Below are 22744 nucleotides of genomic sequence, written 5' to 3' on the forward strand. Positions count from 1 at the left end.
TTTTATTTTTGCAAATACACGCAAAAATAGATTCATCATGGATTAAGCACGAGACATTGCACATGATTTTTAGATGACTATTGTTGCCATTCATTTCGTCGGCATTTGGCATTTCATTCATTGAAGCCTACAGTTGTTACGGAAAATATGCCTAGCAGGTGTTAGTTGATTAGATTTCCAGTTAATTAAGAAAAACACGGCCTGATGGCAGTTGACAAGGAGCTCTTGATACATACTGTTGCAAAATACCCATGGCTGTACGATAAAAGTCACAGGTCATATAAGGATAACATTAAAAAAACTAATTCTTGGCACGAGATCTCCAAAAACCTGAAGACCACAGAGGATGAGGCAAAGAAAGTATGGACTGATTTACGGAACTCATACCGGAAGATCCACGCTCGGGTGAATGCCGGGGCGCCGAGCGGGTCAGGAGCAACTGACGCCGCCAAACATCAAGGCTCCCGATGGTGGCTATACGAGTCAATGGACGCGGTGCTCAGCCAACACATCCAGCCCAGCCGGCAAGGTGGCGACAGCATAATGGTAGCCGCAAAGAAGGACGCCCCAAGATCGGCACTCGACGTCGATTCCTCTCAGAGTACCGAATTCAATTACAGCGCCAATGGTCAGCTGCTTGTGGAAGAAGCGGGCCCAAGCCTGCAAGCCCAAGCCCAAGCAGGCAACCATGACTCACATGAGCCGTCGCTGCAATCACCGCACGAGGATGACAGCCAACTCTCTGAGCTGCAGCTCGAAAGGGACCACTCCCCGCCGTCGCCGCCGCTGCCACCCTCTGCTGAGATGCCGCAGTCGCTCCCGGCGGCGGCTGGCCGCAACTGCAACCAGTCGCCGTCGCCATCCGCCGCCGCACGTGGCCGACCTCCTGCCGCTGCCGACTCACGGACTCCTACCGGACCACGCGGTACAAAGCGAGCTCGCCAAGCGTCTCAAGAGGAATGGCAGGAGACCCTTGTTTCCTACTTGCGCACCAAGGAAGCTCGGCGGGACAAGACCGACATATTTGATGCCCTGGGAAACATCGTGGCAGACCGAACTCGCCGTATGTCTCAGTGGAAAGCAAACTTAGCGCAGGTCAAAGTGATTGAGACGTTAAACATGATTGACGACATGTAGAGGCCATCTTTGACGGTTGGCTGTACTTGTTTTGTGTAATGCGCATTGCGTAGTGTGAACCACATGATTATCGCGTGTATTTTGCTTCTCACACTTTAGCAGGACATGCAGTTCGGCTATCAAATCTTAATATAACTGTTACGACTGGAACGTGCTTGTGTCAATCTTATTTGATAGAAATACAGCATTCGGCAGTGCACAAAGATCAGAGTCGAATAAAACTTCATACATTAAATATTAGCCCCCTACATGTGTCCAATCAAAAAACAAAAACAAAACAAAGCAACGTCAGAGGCGGCAGCATCATTCACTCCCCATACACACACCACCCAGCACCCCGCTTATTCGGCCCAAGAGGGCCAGAGCTATAACGTCATGCGTTCAACGTGCCCTCGCATTTTCATATATTTACCCAATTTCCGGTGTTTCATGTCGCACAAACCGGACAGGATGAGATATTGGGACGATGGGCCCAGGACCAAACGGTTCGCGGTCGAATGCTTGGCCATCACCACCGCGAGATTGATGCAATAGCTCCGATAGCTCTTTGTTTTTTTTTCGGATATTGTGTATTGCATATACCGATCTCAATTGAACGGAAATTCAAATACACTGATCGTAACGCATATACCGGTATAACAGCTCCAACGACTGCCGCTACGGCTAACAGAATCGGAGCCGGCGCCGCCGCCCGCGCAGCAGCAGCTGCACTAAATAGTATCTCTGTCTATCTGTCTCACGTGCCGCACGTGTCCCGCGCCAGTCACAGCACGACCCTGCTTTGCTCACACTCTCAGGCGGCAAGTGTCAACACAGTTAGGGGCAGACGGTTTTCCGCCGCCGGAGAGCCACCTGCCGACGGCTCTGTGGGCCCGCGGTTCAAAACTGACGTCCCAGCACTGCCGCTGACATGCGGCCAAAACGAAAGCACCGCGCCCGAACCACGACGGCGCTTCTTCATAGCGAACAAACGCGGCATACACAAAACATGAAAGTCACAGCTCACATAAAGTCACAGCGTATTACATAACTGAAACACCGGCCGGCCGAGGACGAACGGCGCTGAGACGAGCCGACAGTCCCCATCCACTGCGATACGGAAGCGCGGCGCGTCGGCCGACAGACACGACACCACTCGGTTATCGGTGCCGGCGTCCGTCCCGGTTACAAATGTCAGACCGGCGCGGCGCCATCAGCGCACAGCAGCCGGACCAGCCCCGCCAGGGGACGGCCACCAACGCGGCCACCGCGGCGACGCGGAAGCCGAAACGTGGGCGACGCCTAGCCAGGCCGCGGCAGCCATTCTCCGGAGGCGGCGAGGGCGGGCAGCCCAGGTCCCCCGACAGCAGCGACCGGGACGGCGGCGATGACGGCGGCGGCCATCACACTGACATTTCAAGCGGTGCTGTCGCTCCAATAGCTCAGTTTGACGTTGATGTGGCGACAACACCACACTACTCCAGACGCCCTCGATTCACCACCGTCTCCTGCCATGGCACCCTGCCCTCCGGCGAAACAAAGTACTCAGCCAACCTATCCCGCACGTCAAAAGCTCTCTGCGTGGCGTTGTTCGACCCCATGCGACCGATCTCCCTCATCCCTGTTCCAAAGCCTGCCTCGCGCCACAGGCCGGGGGCCATGCGATCACCCGTATACAGATCAACATCCCCCGGTTCGATGTATCGCTTGTCATTCGACCGTCCATCCCTCCTGCGCAAGAAGTTGTGCAAAACGCACGTTGCTCTGACTATGGCGTCTACGGTCTCTATATTGGCGATTATTGGCTGCCTAAATATGCGCCACCTGGTAACGAGTATCCCAAACGCGTTTTCAACCACGCGGCGGCTGCGTGACAGACGGTAGTTGTAGATCACGCGCTTAAGACGCTCACGCGGTGTTCCCGTGCTCTTTCCTGGGTACGGTCGCATGATGGTTTGTCGGAGCTGAAAGGCCTCGTCTCCTACAAACACGTAGGGCAGGCCTCCTGCGGGTGGCGTCGGCAAGTTCAATTCGCCGGTCTCCATCCGCTGGCCAAAGCTCGAGCTGCTGAGGATGGTGTTGTCGTGCTGGCTTCCGTAAGCTCCGACGTCTATATATGTGAAGCAGTAGTTTGGATCCGCTACAGCGAGAAGAACTGTACTGAACGTGCCCTTGTAGTTGTAGAACTGCGACCCAGACAGCTTAGGGCACTGAACAACGACATGTTTACCGTCAACTGCCCCTGAAAAAGGACTGGTTGTTAGAAGAAGGCCTTATCACTGGGTAGAATCATATTCAATTGTAGGCCACCAATTTTAAACGTTTTACTTGATTTTCTCTCTCGTTGCATCATCAATAAAGCACTGGTTTGTTTTAACGCTTCCTGTTTACATGAGCGAATGTAAACGGGCCAAAATGCGTCCTTTGACCTGACCTGTGACGTCAACAGTGACACTTGGGTCAATGCAGTTTGAGCACATTGTAGTTTTCGGTGGGGCTATCGAATGCCGTTTCAATTATTTATAGTCGGAACGCAACTTTCCGAAATCTTACGGCGGGGGTGACACCCCCCCCCCCCCACGGGTGACAGGGCCTGAGAATAGTCAGACGGAGTGCGGATTAATAATATCCTCCCTTAGAAATGTACCGTAATGCATACCTAACACAGCGGTGAGTGTTTCATCGCTTCATGTATTTAGCAATTACAATACTAACCGAGGCAGTTGGGGAAGTTCCAGCGGTCCTCAAACTCGGCGGCGATGTCACGCCACCGCTGAGTGTCAGGGAAGGGCATCTCTGTCGGCGCCAACTCCTCCCATATGGCGTTGCAGACCTCCGGTATTATGGAACAAATGGTGCTCCTTCCCACTCGGAAGTATCGGGCCACTTCCTTTTGGCTCATTCCCGTTGCCAAGTATCTGCAAACAGTGCAAGTTACATGTAACCATAAATGCTTACCAACCTAAAACAGGTACTATCAAGTCAACATTTATCAGAAATCAGAATACATGAAACATAAATGCAAGTTGCGTGTATTGCACCAGGCCAGAGTCTATATCAAATTGTAGTATTATGGACCTATGGTACGCGTATTACAGCTATAGCTAAATGACTGGGAGTTGATGGCCTATATTGAATGCCTACCTTAGCCAAAACTACGTATGTGTACCCGACTAAGTACTCGTATAGTCAGTAGTCACCTATTATTAGGTTGTTATCTGAATAACACAATACATAAGCAATGATAATAAACCCGCGCCAGTGAATACAATGGGTATCCCGATCTTAACGTTATCAGCTTACCGTATGGTCATGGCCAGCCTTTGGGCTGATGGAATCGCAGACCTCAAATGCGTATCTTGGTGGGATATCTTCCATCGGAGCCTGTCCAGCAGCTCGCTAAAGCAGTCAGGGCTCATCCGATAAGAAGCATGGAACTCTTCAACATCATTCCACTCTTTCAAAAAGAATGAGGAGAATTCTCCATCATCATCGCGCGCCTGAAGCGCCTCTCGTACCCAAATGGAGGGGCGTCGTCTCTTGGTGGCATGAGTTCCACTACTTGCAAGCAGTGTAAGCAGCATATCTTCCTCATCACTGTCACTTGACATTTTTAATCGACTTAATATTATTCCTCTAAAGAAGTGTTTAAGCTTTACCTTTTAAATGACAAAAAAAAGCAGAAAAACGTTTACATTATCAAACCAATAAAACCCTGCTCACCAAACCGTTCATCGTGCTAATTATTAATGCTCATCCAAATATTCGTCGTGCTCAGTGTAATAGGTGTAATAACCGAGCCAAGTGGCTTTTTCGTCGAGGTGAAATGCTGCAGAAAATGTTTGAAGTTCCTCTTCTGAGGAAAAAAATATAACAACCACAAAAAAAAACACACAAATAAAACACATGTTCCGCCTATAAAACACACACAACCACGCCGACCAGCCGAAACGGCCTGATCAGGCCGAGCGTCCGACGCTCAACTTTGGCCTGAACGCCTGATTGGGCCTGATCTGGCCTGATCTGGCCTGATGTGGCCTGATGTGGCCTGAAGCAACCTCATAGTCGGAACCGGGCTTGAGTGGGGCATGAGATAATTCTGCACTAGGCAATCGAGATAAGCAATCCCGAATCCGAGGTAAACAACCATAACACGCAACCTCAGTTTACTTACGGGGTCACGACGAAGACCTGGAAGTCGCCGTAGATATAAATCTCGCATGTCGTGAGGACGGGCACCGCCTTGGGGACTACATACTTCTTAGTCCGGAGGGTTGACTCCTAAATTAAACATGATCAACAAGCAGGGTTGTATACGACTCAATCAATAGCAATCAATTCAATCACGACAAATTTGGGAAACCAATCAAATCAATCAAGTCAGAGCAGTTTTCGGGAATTGATTCAATCGACTCAAACGCGACAATGAAAGGAATCAATGAACTCAATCAAACGACTCAAACCAAGACATACATTAGGTTTTTTGCCCCACCAACTTGGAAAAGTGTCCATAGCAGTCTGGTGTACCTACCAACCTACCTACCTACAGAAGAAACAAAAATATTGTCATTTAAAATTATAAATTGCCATACCATTCAAAGTTTCTATGTAATAAGGAAGGATACCTAGCGATGGACAGGTGGATCATGATATTGAGGTTCAATGGGTAGAATTGGAGCAGAAGTTTCATTTAATGGGTGCAAAATAACCCAGTAGTTGACCCGCCCCTTAACCCAAATCACCACCTTTCACCTAAAAGTTGTCAATTTAATTTTGGCCATATTCCAGCTCCATTTACACTAAATATCAGATATTGCAGTTGAAAGTTGGCTGCTCGGAGTTTGGCAGTGTTCGTGATTTGGCCATTTACCCTACACTATGTCTATTTTAATGGATAATATGCATCAATAACATATTAACCATAGGGAAATAGAAATAAATATATTACCTGCATGTGACGGTTTCGGTTAGACAGAGACTGACGGGCAGCCTGAAAAATCTTTCCACACAACAGGGGCGCGGGAACTACTTTCCGACTGGGGGGGGGGGGGGGGGGCACACCATAATAGAGATTAACCTAGGGTACTCCCAAATCTAGTTTTCTCACCGGTTTTAGGCCACTTATTTTTCACCCCTCGGCTTTTTCAACAAAAAAAGAGAACATTTGCAAAAAAAAGTGTGGTATTCCGTCTCAAAGCTGTGGGGGCACCGCCCCCACGGCCCCAGAGTTGGGGGGGCAAGCCGCCCCCACTGCCCCCCCCCCCCCCCGGCTCCCGCGCCTATGCCACACAATGTGCATTTGAGACGTGGGATGGGGCTAAGCTTTTATAAATCAATTCTACGTCTTTTGATTTTTTGGTAAGATGACGTCATTGATTATCATGTAGTATGGTAGATCATCATAAAATAAATCGGTTGTACAACACCAATTTCGTTTTAATTATTATTTCATTTGAAATAAAACCACTTAATAATGTTCGGTAAAATATTTTAAGAAAAATGAAATATATTAAATATGTTATGCTTAGGCTCTCAGGAGAAAAGGATCAACAAACGTTCTGCTGCAAATTAAACAATGCAGCAAATTAGCTATTAATTAGTTACGTAAACGTAGTTAGCGAGACAAAAACGGCGCTTTTGTTTCAGTTATTTTTGTAGGGGTTTCAGACATTTGTAGAGTTCAGTGGGTTGTTTCTGAGGAGATGTGGAGATGTGAATGATTAATTAATCACACTTTATTAGTATATAGGGCCTTGCACTTTATCATCTGAATAAAAAAAAAAAACGTTTCCTGCTGAGTGCAGAAAGGTAGGTAGGTGCATCGCCAGGTTCTATCACCAGGATTGGAGCAGTTATTGCAGTTGAAAGTCAAAGTTGGCTGTTCATGTTTAGGCCCTGTTCTTTATTTGGCCATCTACCCCATATTGCAGTTGTGATGACAAACAGTTTTCAGTGTAGTTTTGTGATCTATGATGTCATCAATTATTGTCATTATTTTTCTTCAACTAAAACTTATTTGAACTTTCCATTCAATCGACTCAATCATACGAGTCACTTAAGTTTCGGGAATCAAATCAGTCAACCAGTCGCTAAAGTCAAACGAGTCAGTCAACCAGTCATCTCGAAAAGTCAATCGACTCAATCCAATCAACTCAAAATACGCGTTGAAACAAATCAATCAATTCAATCGACTTGATTGGTATACAACCCTGTCAACAAGTGAGGTAGGATTTATAATTTTGACAAATTTGGAGTCTTATCAGGACGTGCTTCACGAGTACTAAGGTGTGATAGAGTGGAACAAGCTCTAGTGCATAAATTCAATGCTCATACCGCACACTACTGCACCGTCATCAGCCCAGCGACAAAGCGCGGTGGCTGAACAAAACCTGCAGCCCATTTCGAGGTAGATCAACAGTGTGACTTGCTCATTTCCGAGCTCGCTATCATTGGTACACGATCTGGTGCGGTGTGTCTGCCGGGCCGGTTTTTGCGCGGCCACAGAGAGGTCGGCCGGCCGCGCCCCGTGCCGGTATAAATATCGTGTTTCCCGCTGATGTCAACACGCCGCTGCGCTCGCAGCGGGTCGGCCGGCCCGGTCCATTTCGTCCTGTCGGCCGTGTCAATCTGGGCGCGGCGCGGCAGCGTGGTGCACCCAGACACGGTGTATGTATACACACAGGGGGAGGGGGGGGGGCACCGTGCTGACGGTGGCCCTAATGGTGAATTCAAGTCGTGGATTTATGTGAGATACAGTCACCTGTCCTTATGTAGATACCATACGGAGCTGTGTACGGGCATTCATTTGGCGTGCAAGATTTTAAAGAAAACAAAACGGCAAAGTAAGCCCAATAAAACAAAAAGTATCAGCTTCCAAGCTAAGTAAGACTCTACAACAAATGTTTAAAGTGCATGCTACAGAACGTTCAGTATAAAAATAACGAATTTATTAGATTTACAACGCTGACCTGCGCCTATCCAAGGTCTAATCTAAAAGCCAAATATCTATGTTTCTAAATGTTGTCTCTGCCTCACTGGTAAGCATCGTTTAGACTAAAACCATTCTCCGCACGTTTCACAGTGCCGTGCCGGTGGTGACTCGCCACCCCTCCCCTTCCATATACCCTGCCCCCTCCCTTCCTATCCAATCCGGAGCAGCCGCCCAGCTGGGATGAGACGACAGTTTTGCCGGCCGTCAGGCTGTCACAGCGCGCCACCACAGACACAGCCGCGGGGCCGCTCTGGGGGTGGGCCGGTGGCGGGTGCCCTCCCCCGCGGGGAACCGGCCAGAGTCAACAGGGCCAGCGCGGCGCCGGGGCGTCTCCGTCTTTCCACCCGGTCAGCCGGAGACGCGCTAATGGAGCGAGACGTCTCCTCTGTGGGCCGGTCGCTAGTGAGCCGTCACTTTGAGCCCCGGGGCCGGGCCGGGCAGGACAGGTGTGACGCAGGGGTGACAGGGGTGAGCCAGAGGTGATGGGGGTGACAGGTAGGTGACGGGGGACCAGGTGTCACGCAACCGGGAGGAGATACAGACTGGACACAAACCATATGGGCTGAAGTGAGATGGACCCGGTTGACAGCAGGGCTGGACGAAATGGACACCGTTCTCTGTGGGCACCGAGTGTCGTGTTACTAAATAGTGACAGCCAGGACAATTCCATTAGCACAGCCAATTCAGGTGAAATGATGAAACCGATATACATAAGTGCTGCTCAGTTAAGTTACCTACGGATGTATTATTCGTACCCTTTCCATGCCTGCCACTGCGGGCACTATGTTAGTATGTATTGTGAAATACGTCCGACGGTGACCAGCGGCGTACCCTCTCCTACGTCCGGCCGTAGCCACCTGCCGCCGGCCGGCCACATAAGTCGGTTAGGGCGTTTGTCATTCGCGGCTGCCGGCGTGTGGCCGAGCGGCGCCGGCCCGTAAGCCAGTTACACTGTTTGGGTTGGAGATGGAGCGGCGGCCGTCTATTCGGTTGGGATTCCGACTGGCGACACGGCGGCGACGATAGCCGGGCTCGGAGACTGCCGGCGGCGCTCCCCGGGGAGGACGGGACGCTCCACCAGCCAGTGGGCACGGTCAGTTCAGACCAGATCAGCCGCCGCCTGACTAACCAGGAGGATCAAATGCCGCCGGCGACACACTTACATTACAATTGGAAAAGTCATAGGGCTATGATTTGACGAACAGAAGGTATATCGATCCGAAACACGTATGCTAACCCGCGCATGACTGGGGGGGGGGGGGCTCTACAGAGCCTCCCTCCCGTTTTTCAGCAATATTTTCTACACCGTTTGACGGATCAACACGAAACTTGTGGTACTCTCAGAGGCATCAATTTGACACGTTTTGTCAAAATTTCAACTTTCTAGCTACCATAGTTTGGCCGAAAATGACGTCAGAGTGACGTCATGTCGGTCGATTTTCATGCAAAATACTGAATTACGGCAAACGCTCTCAAGAGCTCAGTTTTAAAGCTAGATCCATTTTCTTTGCATGAGTGGACTACAAATACACGTAGCTATCAAACTGCCATCTCGAATTTTCGAAATTCTGAAATTTTTGAAAAATATGTATTTACAAGTACAAAATATATATTTTTTGATTTTTTCAACATTCTTTTGACTTTTCGCAAAAACCGGAATATATGTGATAGAACACACACTGATGAACTGCCTTTGCAAGTTTTAGCCTAATGTCTTCAAAAATAGCCAAGTTATTCGCATTATTGTCAAAATTTTACAATTTTATGTTTTTTTTTTCAAATCCATTTTTCAGTACGTTTTTGACGTCGTACAGCAATATAAATGGCACCATCGTGTTCCTGAGCTCAAACTGCATCTAACAGGCACCTTTTTTTGTTAAAAAATTTCATTTTCAAAATTTGACCTTTTCTGACCTGAAAGTGACCTGAACTCCGGTAAATTCAGCTGACAATGACCTCAAATGACACAGACGACACTATTTTCGAAATCTACGAGTAAAATGGATAATAAAACATGCGTCACGTGACCGATACATGATATACAATTTTCGTGACCTAGGATGACCTGGCCTTGACCTTAAAAATTCGAAGTAAAAGTTCGGTACCCTCAGGGTATCTAAGGCATCCATCAAGGAGTGCGTAAACCAAAAATGAGCCTGATCGGACCGGCGGTCCAGCGGTCAGAGCCTAAATTGTGAACTAGCAAAAATGTCGATAATTTTACTTTGACCTGACCTGCGACGTCATCGGTGACCTCGAGGTCAATGAAAATAGGTTTCGTTCGACAGTTTTTCCAGGGCTATCAGACGCCGTTTGAATTTTCACGATCAGCCCAGTAGTTTCGGAGATAGGAGGGGGGCTCTGGAGAGCCCCCCCCCCCCCCAGTCACTTGCGTTATGGAAAATACCCCAGTCATGCGCGGGCTAATATGCACGTTCACTGAACGGTTCAGTGAAGGGAGTTGAAAGTGGAAACAATGCATTATGTATGGGTATTAGATACTGAAAATGAAACACTGATGCACAAATATCACGAGATATTTCAAGATCTTTGGCACGATTTTAATGAATTTGTCTTGGGATTTGTAAGGAAGTGCCAGGGCAAGTGCGGCAAGTCTATAGGGTCTATAGGGTGTGTGACAAGGCCATAAAACAACGATGTAAGAACCTCTTCAATATACCATCACAAAGCCCACGAATAGCTGCTGTCCTATGCGTCACCTATGCGCTTTGATTACCTTTAGGCAAATTACCTAGATATTTGGTTGTGAAAAACAACAATGTCGGACATGATTAAACATGAAGATACGGCTGCAATCGTCAAGAGATCACCCGGTTATAATGTTTTAGTGTGGTTTATGGTACTGACATCAGCAGCACACCAAGTAAGTGAACGGTGTTTTACACAAATGCCACATAGTTATGCATCATTTTCACGTGCATGTTAAGTGTGAATGACGAATGTTTTATTAAAAATTACATCAATGATAATATCTGAAATATTTATCGATTTACAACTCGAAACCAGCGAAAAGGTACCTATCTACCAATATTGATGAGCAAACTTAAGATATACCTAGATATGATCACCAATATTTTTTATGACAACGAAAAAGATATCTAAGCATTGTAGTTTAGTAGTTCATAAGCCCATCTTGTCTTAGATAATCCTTTTATTTTATAAATGTTTTATTCTTTCTCTTGGAAAGGTGGTAAAACTAGAAATATGTATCAACACTTCTTATTGACCACGGATGATTAACTAGTCAGTCATGCTATGACGTTTAAAAAAGTTGAAAATACTTAACCCTCGCCCGCACATGGGGGGGGGGGGGTGGTTGCCACCCCCCAGGCAGTCTTTCTGCTCTGCACTCAACATTTTTAGAGCTAGAAGGCTGATTTTTCGTATAGCTGCTCGTCTATCCTTTCTTGATGTCCACTGAAAATTTCAAGTTTCTGTGATTTTTGGTTTCGGAGATATGACCTTGTTTTTTAGGTCATATCATGACCCAAATGGCCAATTCTCAACATCTTGCGTTTGCCATGGGCCTTGTGAGCTTTTGACACCCTGATTTCGGCCTTTTTTGCCAGCCTTACCTCCCACCTATCATGAGACATGTTGTTCGACGATGTACAGGGGTCAAGGTCAGGGTCAAGGTCAACCTAGGTCATCTAAGATAATTGCGTTTTAGGCAAGCTGAATTTACTTTTTGTGAAGTTTTTTGACTGCATTTTTGGTAAAAGCTTCTCAGATCATGATTTCATGTGATATGGACCCAAAAACAATCGGTGCACACATCAGTATACACACAGACACACACAGACATACAAACGCATATAATTGACCTTGACCTAACTTGACCTGAAATGACCTCAGCAGCAAAATTCTGGTCGGATAGTGTGACAAAGAGGTTCTAGCTGGCGTGGCACCAGAAAACAGCATCGTCATCGGTATTTGATAAGCAGCGCACTTGATATCCAACGGTGACCCAAAACAGCAACATTTTTTAGTTTGACCTGACCTGGAAGGTCAATGACTGACCTGAGAAGGTAAAACTGGGTATCATTGGATTCGTCTCTTCCCAAGGAATCTTTTTGGTCTTTACTGCTAAGCTCTATCTCCAACAGGAACGAAATGGCGCGGGGGGGTGGCAACCACCCCCCCCCCCCCATGTGCGTTCTAGGATGGGAAAATGGCATGTGCGGGCGAGGGTTAAATCGGCTGTTACGTGTAAAAGTAGCCCAGATTTGTTCAAAAGTAAAATAAATTTTCATGCACTTCTTAGTTCTTACAAGGCCCATAGCCAAATGTTTGCATTTCGGATACGGTGTGACGTGATATATGACATCACTAAGGCTGCTTGAGGTTATCGGAGTGTTTCGTCAATAATTACGATGAAATTAAGCTTAGTGTTGGGAAAAACGTAGCTCAGAACATCTTTCTGAAAAATGCCGAATTGAATGATGGGCACAATGCAATATGACCTCTTTCGACCACCCTCGTGACCTGGGCAGCTTTGACCTGATCTTGACCTAAGGTCAACAACCCAAACTGACCGTCACCAAGCAAAAGGCATCACTCGAGTGGTACTAAAATCTCGTCGCTGCAACAATTTTTGGTGAAGTCATTCACCAAAAACTTTACCTCTTCCCTGGGACATTTAATATGACCTTGGACGTCATCCGAGACCCTGAGTCGAGCCCTTAAAATTCGAAAGCAGCTGCTGCGTTTCGTAACGGCGTATACCCTCGTTTTTTAGCCGAATGTCCAGCTCCTTAAGGGGTGAAACGGTCACTTTCCCCTTCACGGTATGTTAGAAAACCGATTGGTCCGACGAGGGTTGGTAATATATCATGATAGACTGCGAAAGACTGCGACTGCGAAAGACAATATGAGAAGATACCGGGCCTTTATTTTTTATTTTTGATGGGTTAAAGGGAGATAATGACCTTTTCCCACAAAATCTGAGTTAGGACCATTTTCTGACAAAATACAACAAGTTATAATGTAAATTAAAACCATTTTGCTCAATTCGGTACCTTGCCGCAAATATCTCAACTTGAAGTCACGTTAGCGGGGAGCGCTGAAAATGGCCGTTGAATAAGTACTTACATCACTTTTTGGTACTTGCATGTAATTTTGTAAAATGAGCGTATTCCTTACATTTGATCTGCATCACATCTAGTTAGTTAATGGTCGTCTATAGTGCCTTCAAAAGATATTCATGGTTTGGGGGTGGTTTATGTCTAAATTTACGCAACTATTTTTCCCGTTCATCATCTGACGCCATATGCTGCTATTTTAGTAGCAACGACTCAATTTTGAATCGGTCCCGCCGACTGCACAATAAAAGAAGATAGATACAACACTTTTGCGGCATCACTGAAAAACTTATGCAGTACTGTTATCAAAATTCTCATAACACCGTTCGACAAACCTGAAGTCTTTTTGAAATAGATATGCTTGTATTTTTCGCTTCAGGCTCTGACGCCAAAATAATGAATTTCGTAGTCGCAATCGCAAGATTTGGCTGCGTTTCTGGCGCATGCCGTTCATTTGTGGCGCAAAATAATGTTGGAAACGCGTGTTTCTTTTTTCCAACCAAAGGAAGGCGCTATACCCGAAGATGCTTCTTGGTAAACAAACCAAACAAAAACAAACATACCTAACCTCACCTGACCTAACCTACAACCTACAAACCTACAACCTACAACCTAACCTACAACCTAACCTACAGACCTACAACCTACAAACCTACAACCTACAAACCTACAACCTAACCTACAACGCGCCAAAAAGTTCGGCCGGCGGCGGGGATCGAACCCTAGTTAATAGATCACAAGGCGAGTGTGCTCACCACTACACCACGCAGCCAGCTGGCCGGTGAGAGGTGTAAGTCACTTTAGAATGACGCAATGGGATATTCTCCGTATAGCGCCTTCCTTTGGGTGGAAAAAAAAATTACGCGTTGGAAACAAAGAAGAGTAGGCACTATGTACCCCCGAATTAGAATCTAATTAATTCTAAACCGAATTAACTCTAATTCAAATTAGAATCCTTACAACCAAGCAACGACAAGGCGATAACATAAACAAAAACCCAAGCGTCGCTGTTTGAAACAAAAACGCCATATACTGCGACTTTTTTTTATAGAGAAGGACAACGCATTTCGGTGGGTGTTACAAGTACTGCAAGTACTGCTTCTTTTTTGCAAAAATAAAAACCTTTTTCACATACGAAAATGTGCTAGGAAATTTTCATATTTTATAGAAACTACAGTAGAAATAGTATAGATGTCGAGTAATTTTATTTAAGAAAAAAGAAAGCTCATTATCTCCCTTTAAAGGAAATAGTTCACTTTCACGAAATTATTTTTTTTTTTGCAACGGATTTATGATTTTTTATGTTCAAAATGATCAGCAAAGAAAATAAAACCTTTTTATAACAAAAGATTATTTTCTATATTTTGATATAGGAAGAACTTTTCAGTTTCTGTAAGGCACACGCGATCCAGTATGAAAAGAGCATGGGTCCCGAAAATTCTTCAGAAACTAGAAATTATCGCAGCCACCGGCATTTGGGCGATCTGCTCGATCTGATAATGTTCCCCTGAATGTCCTAATTGATCAGTACGAGAATTTCTCTAGATTTCTCGTAGATAATTTCTCTAGTTTCTGAATAATTTTCGGGACCCATGCTCTTTTCATACTGGATGGAAATATATGCAAGGCACACATCCTCAACGCAAGACACCTTTTTCGGGACGAGAAATAGAATATCTTTGCCTAGGGTGATCGTTGGGCTGTAAAAGCTCCTGATTTATGCTCGTCTCAGCCCAAGCTACGGAACTGCTATTCCAGTTCAAAACCCATGTTAAAAAGTGAACTATTTCCTTTAACCCCTTTGAGTTTAGTGAGACCATTCCAGAGCCGGAGGGATGATTGGAATTGGGAGAAACATTGACCTAGGTGGGCACCCTAGTGATTCGTCGGGTTGAGCCCATCCAATGGACATCGGACAGGCCACCCAGCTAACACTCACTGCACCTGGCTACGGGCGTGCTCCATGGGAGCTTCCCGCTTGGGATGAAGCGGCCCGTCCAGCCCGGAGCAAGGGGTTGAGACGTGGAGGAGAATGATTTGCCTTTCCGGAGGATGGAAAAGAAGGAACGGTGAACCCGATCAAAATCACTCAACTTTGATCTTTTCAGGTAGGCCATGTTTCCAGCGGTTCAGCAGTTGCACACCCAGGCCCTGGCTCAGGTCCCCTGCACAACTCCACTGCCCTCTGGGCAGTGCACTCGGTCAGTGCCATAGCACCAGTTCGCTGTCTGCCCGGCTGGCGGCGCCACCGGCGCAGCTGCTACCGTGCTCTGACGGTCACCCCTGTTCGGTACGACGAGGCGCGGGAGCGGTGCCACCAACTCGACCCGGCCGCAGACCTGCCTATCACCAGGGACCTCGGGGAGGTCGAATTCGTGCAAGGTAGGTATGTACGGAACAGATATGTAACGCGCGAACAGACCTCATATTCACTAGGGGATGATTTACTATCGAAATTAGACATGAACTTCGAACTGATGTCAGGTTTCCCAGCGAGCCACCCAGGTCGCCTGAGCTCCACACCGCCTCCCCCTCGGCAGGCCTGGCGGCGCCGCCTGAGCGGCCCACGGCTGTGTTTCTGGGTGCCACTGACCGCCAGACCGAGGGTCAGCTTCTGTGGCACGACGGCTCACCCGTGGCGCTGGACAACAGCGTCTGGGCCAGCCACGAGCCGACCAACAGCAGCCGCCAGAACTGCCTGCTGCTCATGACACAGGTGAGTCGGAACACGACAGAATAGTCGTAATGCCCAGGATGACTATACCGACTGATAGAGACGCTGATCGGCTAAGCAGTGCTTCTGTCTCGGCTGACCGTGACCAGTGATTCTGTCGGCCGACCCGCGCTTTGGCCGCCGGTGCAGCTGGACAGAGCTGCTGGACGAGCCGTGTTCTCTGCTGGCGACACCAGCTGCAGCACCGCCACCTCCACTGTAGTCTGCCAGATGCCCTTCTCCGTGCTGGCGCTGCCCGTCAGGTCAGTCGAGACAGGACTGACAGGTGTTTTCCAGGGAGAGGTGACATAGGACAGTGACCAGACAGCCAGATCAAACTATATATATATGTGTCAGCAAGGTTTGGCGACAGATATATAATATGTCATAAAATAGGTATGATCGGTGACAGCGTTCTGCCAGATGACACATGTTTGTTTCACATTAGATGAGGAGTATGTTTTTTTCTATTTTTTTTTCTATTTTTTCTATTATGTTGTTTCGGAACTAGTATGTTGAATTTCATCCTGATCACGGGATACGTTGGTGACGTGTGTCAGGCCAAGCATATCATCGAACTTCAAGGATCGCATTCGGGATAACGGCTTTGAAGGAAACGGTTGCCTTTTCGGGTATTTGGTAAACCAGGCCGCCAATGCATTCCAATAGACATGAAATTATATTAGATTGCTACATTACGAGTGATTTATAATGAAATTTGATCGTTGCCTTTATACCAAAGCGGACGTCTGCACTTGCCTGTGTTTATCAGGACGCCGGAAAATGAAACAGATGAAATGGCGTCACTGAAGAAGAACAGGACAGGATGTGACCATTATGGTAAGAGAATAATTGGCACCTTATTTTGGCTGCATGCATAGTTAAATTACGACAGTTTCAATAATTTTTGTACCCATTTCACTTATATAACAGATAGGTGATAAAGTGTATAGCCAGGTTAATACCATTGGTGCGGAATTACCTACGTTCGGTAGTTTCAGATGTTATTGTACTTACATATAAGATTGTCTATCTGTCCGTCCGCTGTCTGTCTATGTGTCTGTGTGTCTGTGTGTCTGTGTGTCTGTGTGTCTGTCTGTGTGTCTGTCTGTCTGTCTGTCTGTCTGTCTGTCTGTCGGTCTGCTCGTCTGTCTGTCTGTCTGTCTATCTGTCCGTCCGCTGTGTGTCTGTCTGTCTGTCTGTCTGTCTGTCTATCTGTCCGTCCGCTGTGTGTCTGTGTGTCTGTGTGTCTGTCTGTCTATCTGTCTGTCTGCCTGTCTGCCTGCCTGTCTGTCTGCCTGTTCTCCCACGAGTCACATGCCCCCGGCGCGGTGGCCGGTATCCGATCCTCCCACTCTCCTCGTCAGGCTCGGTGCGGTTCGGCGGCTCATGTTACCTGTATCAGGACGACTACTTGACCCAGCCGGAGGCCGAGCGGCTCTGTCGACGCCGCGGCTTCAGACTGGCCAGCGTGGAGTCACAGACCGAGAACGACTTCATCAGGAGTGAGTACCGCACGGCCGCAGTGGCGAGTCAGTTCCGTAGTGGGTGCTCACTAGTAATCCGTGAAGAAATATGATACACAATCTTTATCAGTTTCCGTGCGGGGTTAGCAATTTGCCGATCAAATGCTGCTTTGTTTTACGTAAAATATTAGGTACCTACGAAAGTAGGTAATCTCAGAGCATTCATATGGTCTAAAATGATAAAAAACCTATCGAAAATAGTTTAACATCCTTACTGACTACCAATCCGCTGTCAGAGCTGATTCTGGACGTGGCCTGGCTGGGCGGCCAGCTGCGCGGCCGGCGCTGGCGCTGGTCGGACGGCCGGCCGCTGCTGTTCACCCGCTGGGCGGCCGCCAGCGCCTTCTTTCACCAGCAGCCCGACGGCCGCAGCCGGGAGCGCTGCCTCAACGTGAGTGGGTGCCTAGTGTTGATGTCGTGCCCATGGTGAGATGATGGGTGCTGTGAACGCTGCCCTGTGAAGATAAATTAGCCACAATCGTGTGCGATTGTGAGACCTGTTTGTGAACATTCGGCATCCGCTGTATATAACGAATAGTGTTTGTCTATTTCAAGCAACCTGCGGTTATAGCGGTGTGGTGACGGTCTGTCTTAGCTACATATTGCTAAGACGGCTGTTGTGTTTGATGAAGGCGACCGTTCTGTCTGTATGTACAACATACTTACTCGTACATATATGACGGTGTTCATGATGACAGTCATTGTGAGTAAAATGATGGCACATGAGATGACTGCCCCTTATCACCCACCCAGATGCTGAGCTCGGTCCGAAGCGGCTGGGTCGGCGACAAACAGTTGGCCGGAGACGGGTACTGGGCCGATAATGAGTGCGCCGTCCGCTGGCCCTCCGTCTGTGAGATCCCGGCCACTGCGTGAGAAACCAGAGACGATTCACGAAGAACCGGACTCACGGATGAAGCTGAGACAGCTCGGATGTGGTTAGGGATGTGATGTCAATATGTGCGTTGTGCGTGGTGGCCGAGAATTGACTCATTGGTCAGTGGTCACTGATGGATCTACGAATCGCTGTCTCCTAACTAAGGCGGTGACCCGTTGTGAAGGCGGCAAGGTGTCGTCAAAGGCTGGCTACTGCAGCGGCATGCATTATGCGAAGGGATGCCATCTGCCTGGTGAGTGTGAAACTTCATGTGATGTTCAATATGATGTGCCGAGTTAGAACACTCGATGACAAGTGAAACGCTTATTTTTATATGCAGATTACGATATTTAGATGAGAGTGAGCATATGTCCACTTGCTTCTCAAATCATATCATGCCAGAAGATAGTTTAAGTTTGCCAATCACACTATCTTCGGTATATTTGTGTAATTATGCCGACTGGAAGTCATTACAAGCCTGTTTCTAAATGAATTATGATACCACTCACGGCCTTGCACCACTCACATAAAGCACATTGGAAAAACCTCTTACATTAAAAAGTGCAGTGCCAGTGGAGGCTGTGTGCTCGGTCGAGTCGGCTGTATCAGAACTGCGCCGCGTCTCCAATAACCAACAGCCCGCCCATGTTCTCGTTGCACCATAACACAAGCACCGAACCATTACCAAATACCCACAAATATTGTACTCGTAAAACATACACAGTTACATAATCTCACCTATATGTATGTGGCTGTCGATGATCCTTAGTTCTCTCTCATCGGTGAACATTGTGCACACTGCACCGGTATAAACCTATACCTACCATTCCATAGCGCACTTATATAACCATCGGAAAGAGTGACATAAAAATAACAAGCACTTTTGCCATCCCTGCTGGACGTTATCAATAAAATATCAACTATCCTAGCGCACTTAACCCTATTCTTGGCGGGGGGGGGGCCTCAGGAGCCCCCCCTGAGGTTTTTTGGTTATTTCTCCCAAACGCGTTGAGCTAGGAAGCTCAAATTTTCTGACTTTTCCTAAAAGGCTTCTACGCAACATGTCTGAAAATTTTGAGTTGATCTGACCTCAGGTCAGGTCACCAGAGGCGGTTTGGTGACCCTACCTCAGAAAAGTTTGCAATCACGCCAGAGCTAGAGTTTTTGACCGATCAATTTCTTCTCTTCAGGCTTTAGTTAGGGTACCAGTATGTGCAATTTGTATATCTCGGAATTTTGATATCGGTGACCTAAGGTCAGGTCAGTTTCGCGACCTCCCCATTATAAGTCAATGGGGAAAAAATCAACTCCGTTTTTACCACTAAAACGGGTCGGAATGGCCCCATATACCATACATGACTTCATATACGATCAACCTTCACTACCTTGAGGTCTGTTTTGCTGTTGAGCAGCTGTGAGGTCATGTGACGTCATCAAAGGTCACCAAAGGTTTTTGGCCAATAACTCCGTACAGGAACAAGATACAGACGCGTGGATGGTCTCATTGTGTTCAGCCATAGACCCCTTTAAACATGGACTGTGCACTGGCTTGGCCTAATCGACATTTGAGGCAAAATTTTGCCTCCTATGTAAACAATGAATCTAGCATTACATTCGATTCGGTGCTTTTTGTTGCGCTTTAGATAATTCATAATCACAATAGCTTTAAAAGAAACGCAACTAACTTATTCTAAGGGACATGGCCAACGGAGAGGTCAGGGCGAGGGGGGCGACCCCTGCACTTTAATGATCGGGGATCGACTCCCGCATAAAGTTGCGCTGTCCTCGAAACTTGACGCTTAGTTAAACACCCCACCTTTCAAACGAAAACTATTAAAAAATGCTGCGAGTAGTTTATTTTGTATTGTGCAAAAATACACATGCATGCCTTCCTATTTACTTCTCTCAGTAGTTTCCCACCCAATTCTGACCCGAAGTCTGAATGCACCTGAGAACCTGAGATCAGGTTCCGGAGAACGTAGGCGTTCAAATGATCACTCATTTCGATCCAGTCAGCTTTCGGATCTTGTCGGAATCCGAGTTTCTTCGACCAGCGCGTCCCTGTGCTTGCTTTGGCCTCTTTTCGGCGTGTGCTAGGCTGTTCAGGTCCTTGGCATGATTGGAGACGCAAGCGTTGAACAGCGCCCCCGCCATGGTGGGCAAGATGAGTTTGCTGAGTTTGTGACCAGCCGCGCACTCCAGCTGGGAGCCTTCTTTTTCTTCCAAGAGGTTCAGCGAGATCTCCTTAAACACTCTCCTGGGGTTTGTGCACCCAAACAAAATGGCGCGGGTTTTAGCCTCAACTCTCAGGGACCTGAAGATGGAGCATATGTCCTCAGTGATTTTGAGACAAGTGGCAGATGGCTGGAGCAGCTTTCCCCGGTTCAGCAGGTCTGTGAATGTAGCGGCAGCCTCCTGCTCCTCAGCTCCGCTGACTGCTATTTTCACAGAAATTTTGCGATGGCCATCCGCGAGAAGGTCACGACAAGGGTTGCATTTGTGCTTCTTCTGCACAGCGTGGGCCAAGTAGCCGGCCATGTGAAACACCGCGTCCTTGCCTTCTTCTGGTCCTTCCTCAGCGGGGAGAGACTCCGCAGCGATCTGTGTTAGCTCTGTTGCCACACGGTGGTCGTTCTCCTCTCGCTGCTGAGTAACGAGCCGCATATCTACCGCTACTTCATCCGGAGTGTACCCAGACAGCCACAGCAGGCTCTTGGCACGGATGATAGCCTCGCCTTCTGTAAACTGGCGCGGGCTGGCCCAGAAGTTGCCACCGGCAAGTTTTCTGAGGTGGCCGAAGTGACCCTCTATGCGGTCCGACTGTATCTTACCTAGCAAGACGTACTCTAAATCACACTCCTGCAGCAGGTACTTTGACAGGCCCACCAGGCCTCTGCATGTCAGGACGAGACCCCGAAGAGTGTCAGAGGAGATTTTTGCTGTTCCCGGTTGTCGATCCCAGTCCTCCATCAGAGCGCCAAACTTCTCCAGGTACTTCAGACCGTCTTCATTCTCCAGGCAGATGGGCTTGAGTAAATCGTCCCTTTTGGCCACGTGCTTGTATGGCGACTTCACGTTCACAATGTTGAACCAAGTCCTTACTATCTTCAGGAACTCGGCAGTGTCTGCGAATCCGTCGCACCCAGGCTCCTTACTGTACACCATGAGCCCTGCTATGGTGGTCTCGTGGGTCGCGGAGTCTGCCAGCTTCACGTTCACGCGCTCTATGCTCGTCGGGTTGAGGACTTTATCGGAGAGACGATAGGCCATCTTCACTGGAGAGCCGAACTCCATTCTGTGAAGCTTCTCAAGGTGACAAGATTTCACCGTTAGGGCAGCTCCGGTCTTTTCGAACGGCGGGCAGAGAAGAGTCTTCTTGTTCAACAAGTTAAAGAAGATGTTCTTGAACAGATGGACTGTATCGAACATCGTGTAGATTCTTCCCAGCCCATCACTGCTCCACGGGTTCACGATGTACTCGGGGTGGGTGCCATCTCCGAGCGCTCGGTGGAAGCTTTGATTTGTGCGATGTCCGTCGGTGGTGACAGAGACCACACGAAATCCGAGCTCCGTGAGGCCTTTCACTACGTTGAAGAACATCTTCACCATTTCCTGCGTTGTGACGTGCGCCACTGGTGACATCGTGACCAGATCCTCGTATCTGCCAGCGACAGATGAAATGTGGGTACAGAAAAGCGTTGTGGTCGCTTTTCCAGAGCCATCACTTGATTCCCCATGCAGTCTTCCGCCGGCGAGCTCCAGCGTTGGGGCGCAATAGACTTCGTCCATAGCGAGATTTACTATCCTCTCTCTTGGCGTCAGCTTCGCGTTCCTCATCTGCAGGTACTTCATCGTACCGATTTCAAGGCCTTCCTGGACACTGAGTGCAGACGTAAGTCTCCTTAGTGTGGACCGGTGCGGTAAGATGAAGAGTCCAGAGTTTCGGAGTTCTTCATATAGCTGGGGACTTGTCCGGCTCCAGATGACAGCTGTTCCGAGGAGTGATGGGCTGTACTTGCGGGCGGTTCTGGGACAGGTCCTCAGTCGGAGCTGCTCGACAGCGAACCCACTGAAGACTCTGCAGTCGGTTGTGTCGTCCTCAGCCAGCTTCTGCAGCAGTTCCAGGCAGGATGTCATTGTGCACTCTTCTAGAGGCTGCGCCTTTAGAAACGCCAGCACGTTCAGCACTTCCGACGTGGTTTGAAATCGTTCTGTGTTCCTTACCAAGTGGGCAGTGGCGGAGGTAGACAATTCTCGGCCAGACACATGCATTTGGTACCGCAGATCTTGATATATCGTCAAACTGCGCACCACTAGAGGGCCTCGCGCTACGTCCAGGGTCTCCATTCGGATGGACAAAACGTCCTCCTTCAGCTCAGTCGCTGGCATCTTGACGAGAATGAATCCCGACGGCATAGT

General features: G+C 48.0%; 1 protein-coding gene across 1 annotated transcript; it reads left to right on the plus strand.

Annotated features, from left to right (window-relative positions):
• Window positions 1-10775: 10775 nt before the first annotated feature.
• On the plus strand, window positions 10776-19048 carry LOC122393977 (macrophage mannose receptor 1-like). The gene is made up of 8 exons (XM_043390502.1): window positions 10776-10991; window positions 15318-15591; window positions 15750-15925; window positions 16073-16185; window positions 16695-16762; window positions 17290-17427; window positions 17685-17839; window positions 18202-19048. Exons 1-8 carry the CDS (start codon window positions 10887-10889, stop codon window positions 18322-18324), a joined length of 1152 nt encoding a protein of 383 aa, XP_043246437.1. The 5' UTR covers window positions 10776-10886; the 3' UTR covers window positions 18325-19048.
• The last annotated feature ends 3696 nt before the right edge of the window (window positions 19049-22744 follow it).

This window comes from Amphibalanus amphitrite, unplaced genomic scaffold (genome assembly GCF_019059575.1).
Source record: "Amphibalanus amphitrite isolate SeventyFive unplaced genomic scaffold, NRLGWU_Aamphi_draft 000566F_arrow, whole genome shotgun sequence".
NCBI classification, from domain to species: Eukaryota; Metazoa; Arthropoda; class Thecostraca; order Balanomorpha; family Balanidae; genus Amphibalanus; species Amphibalanus amphitrite.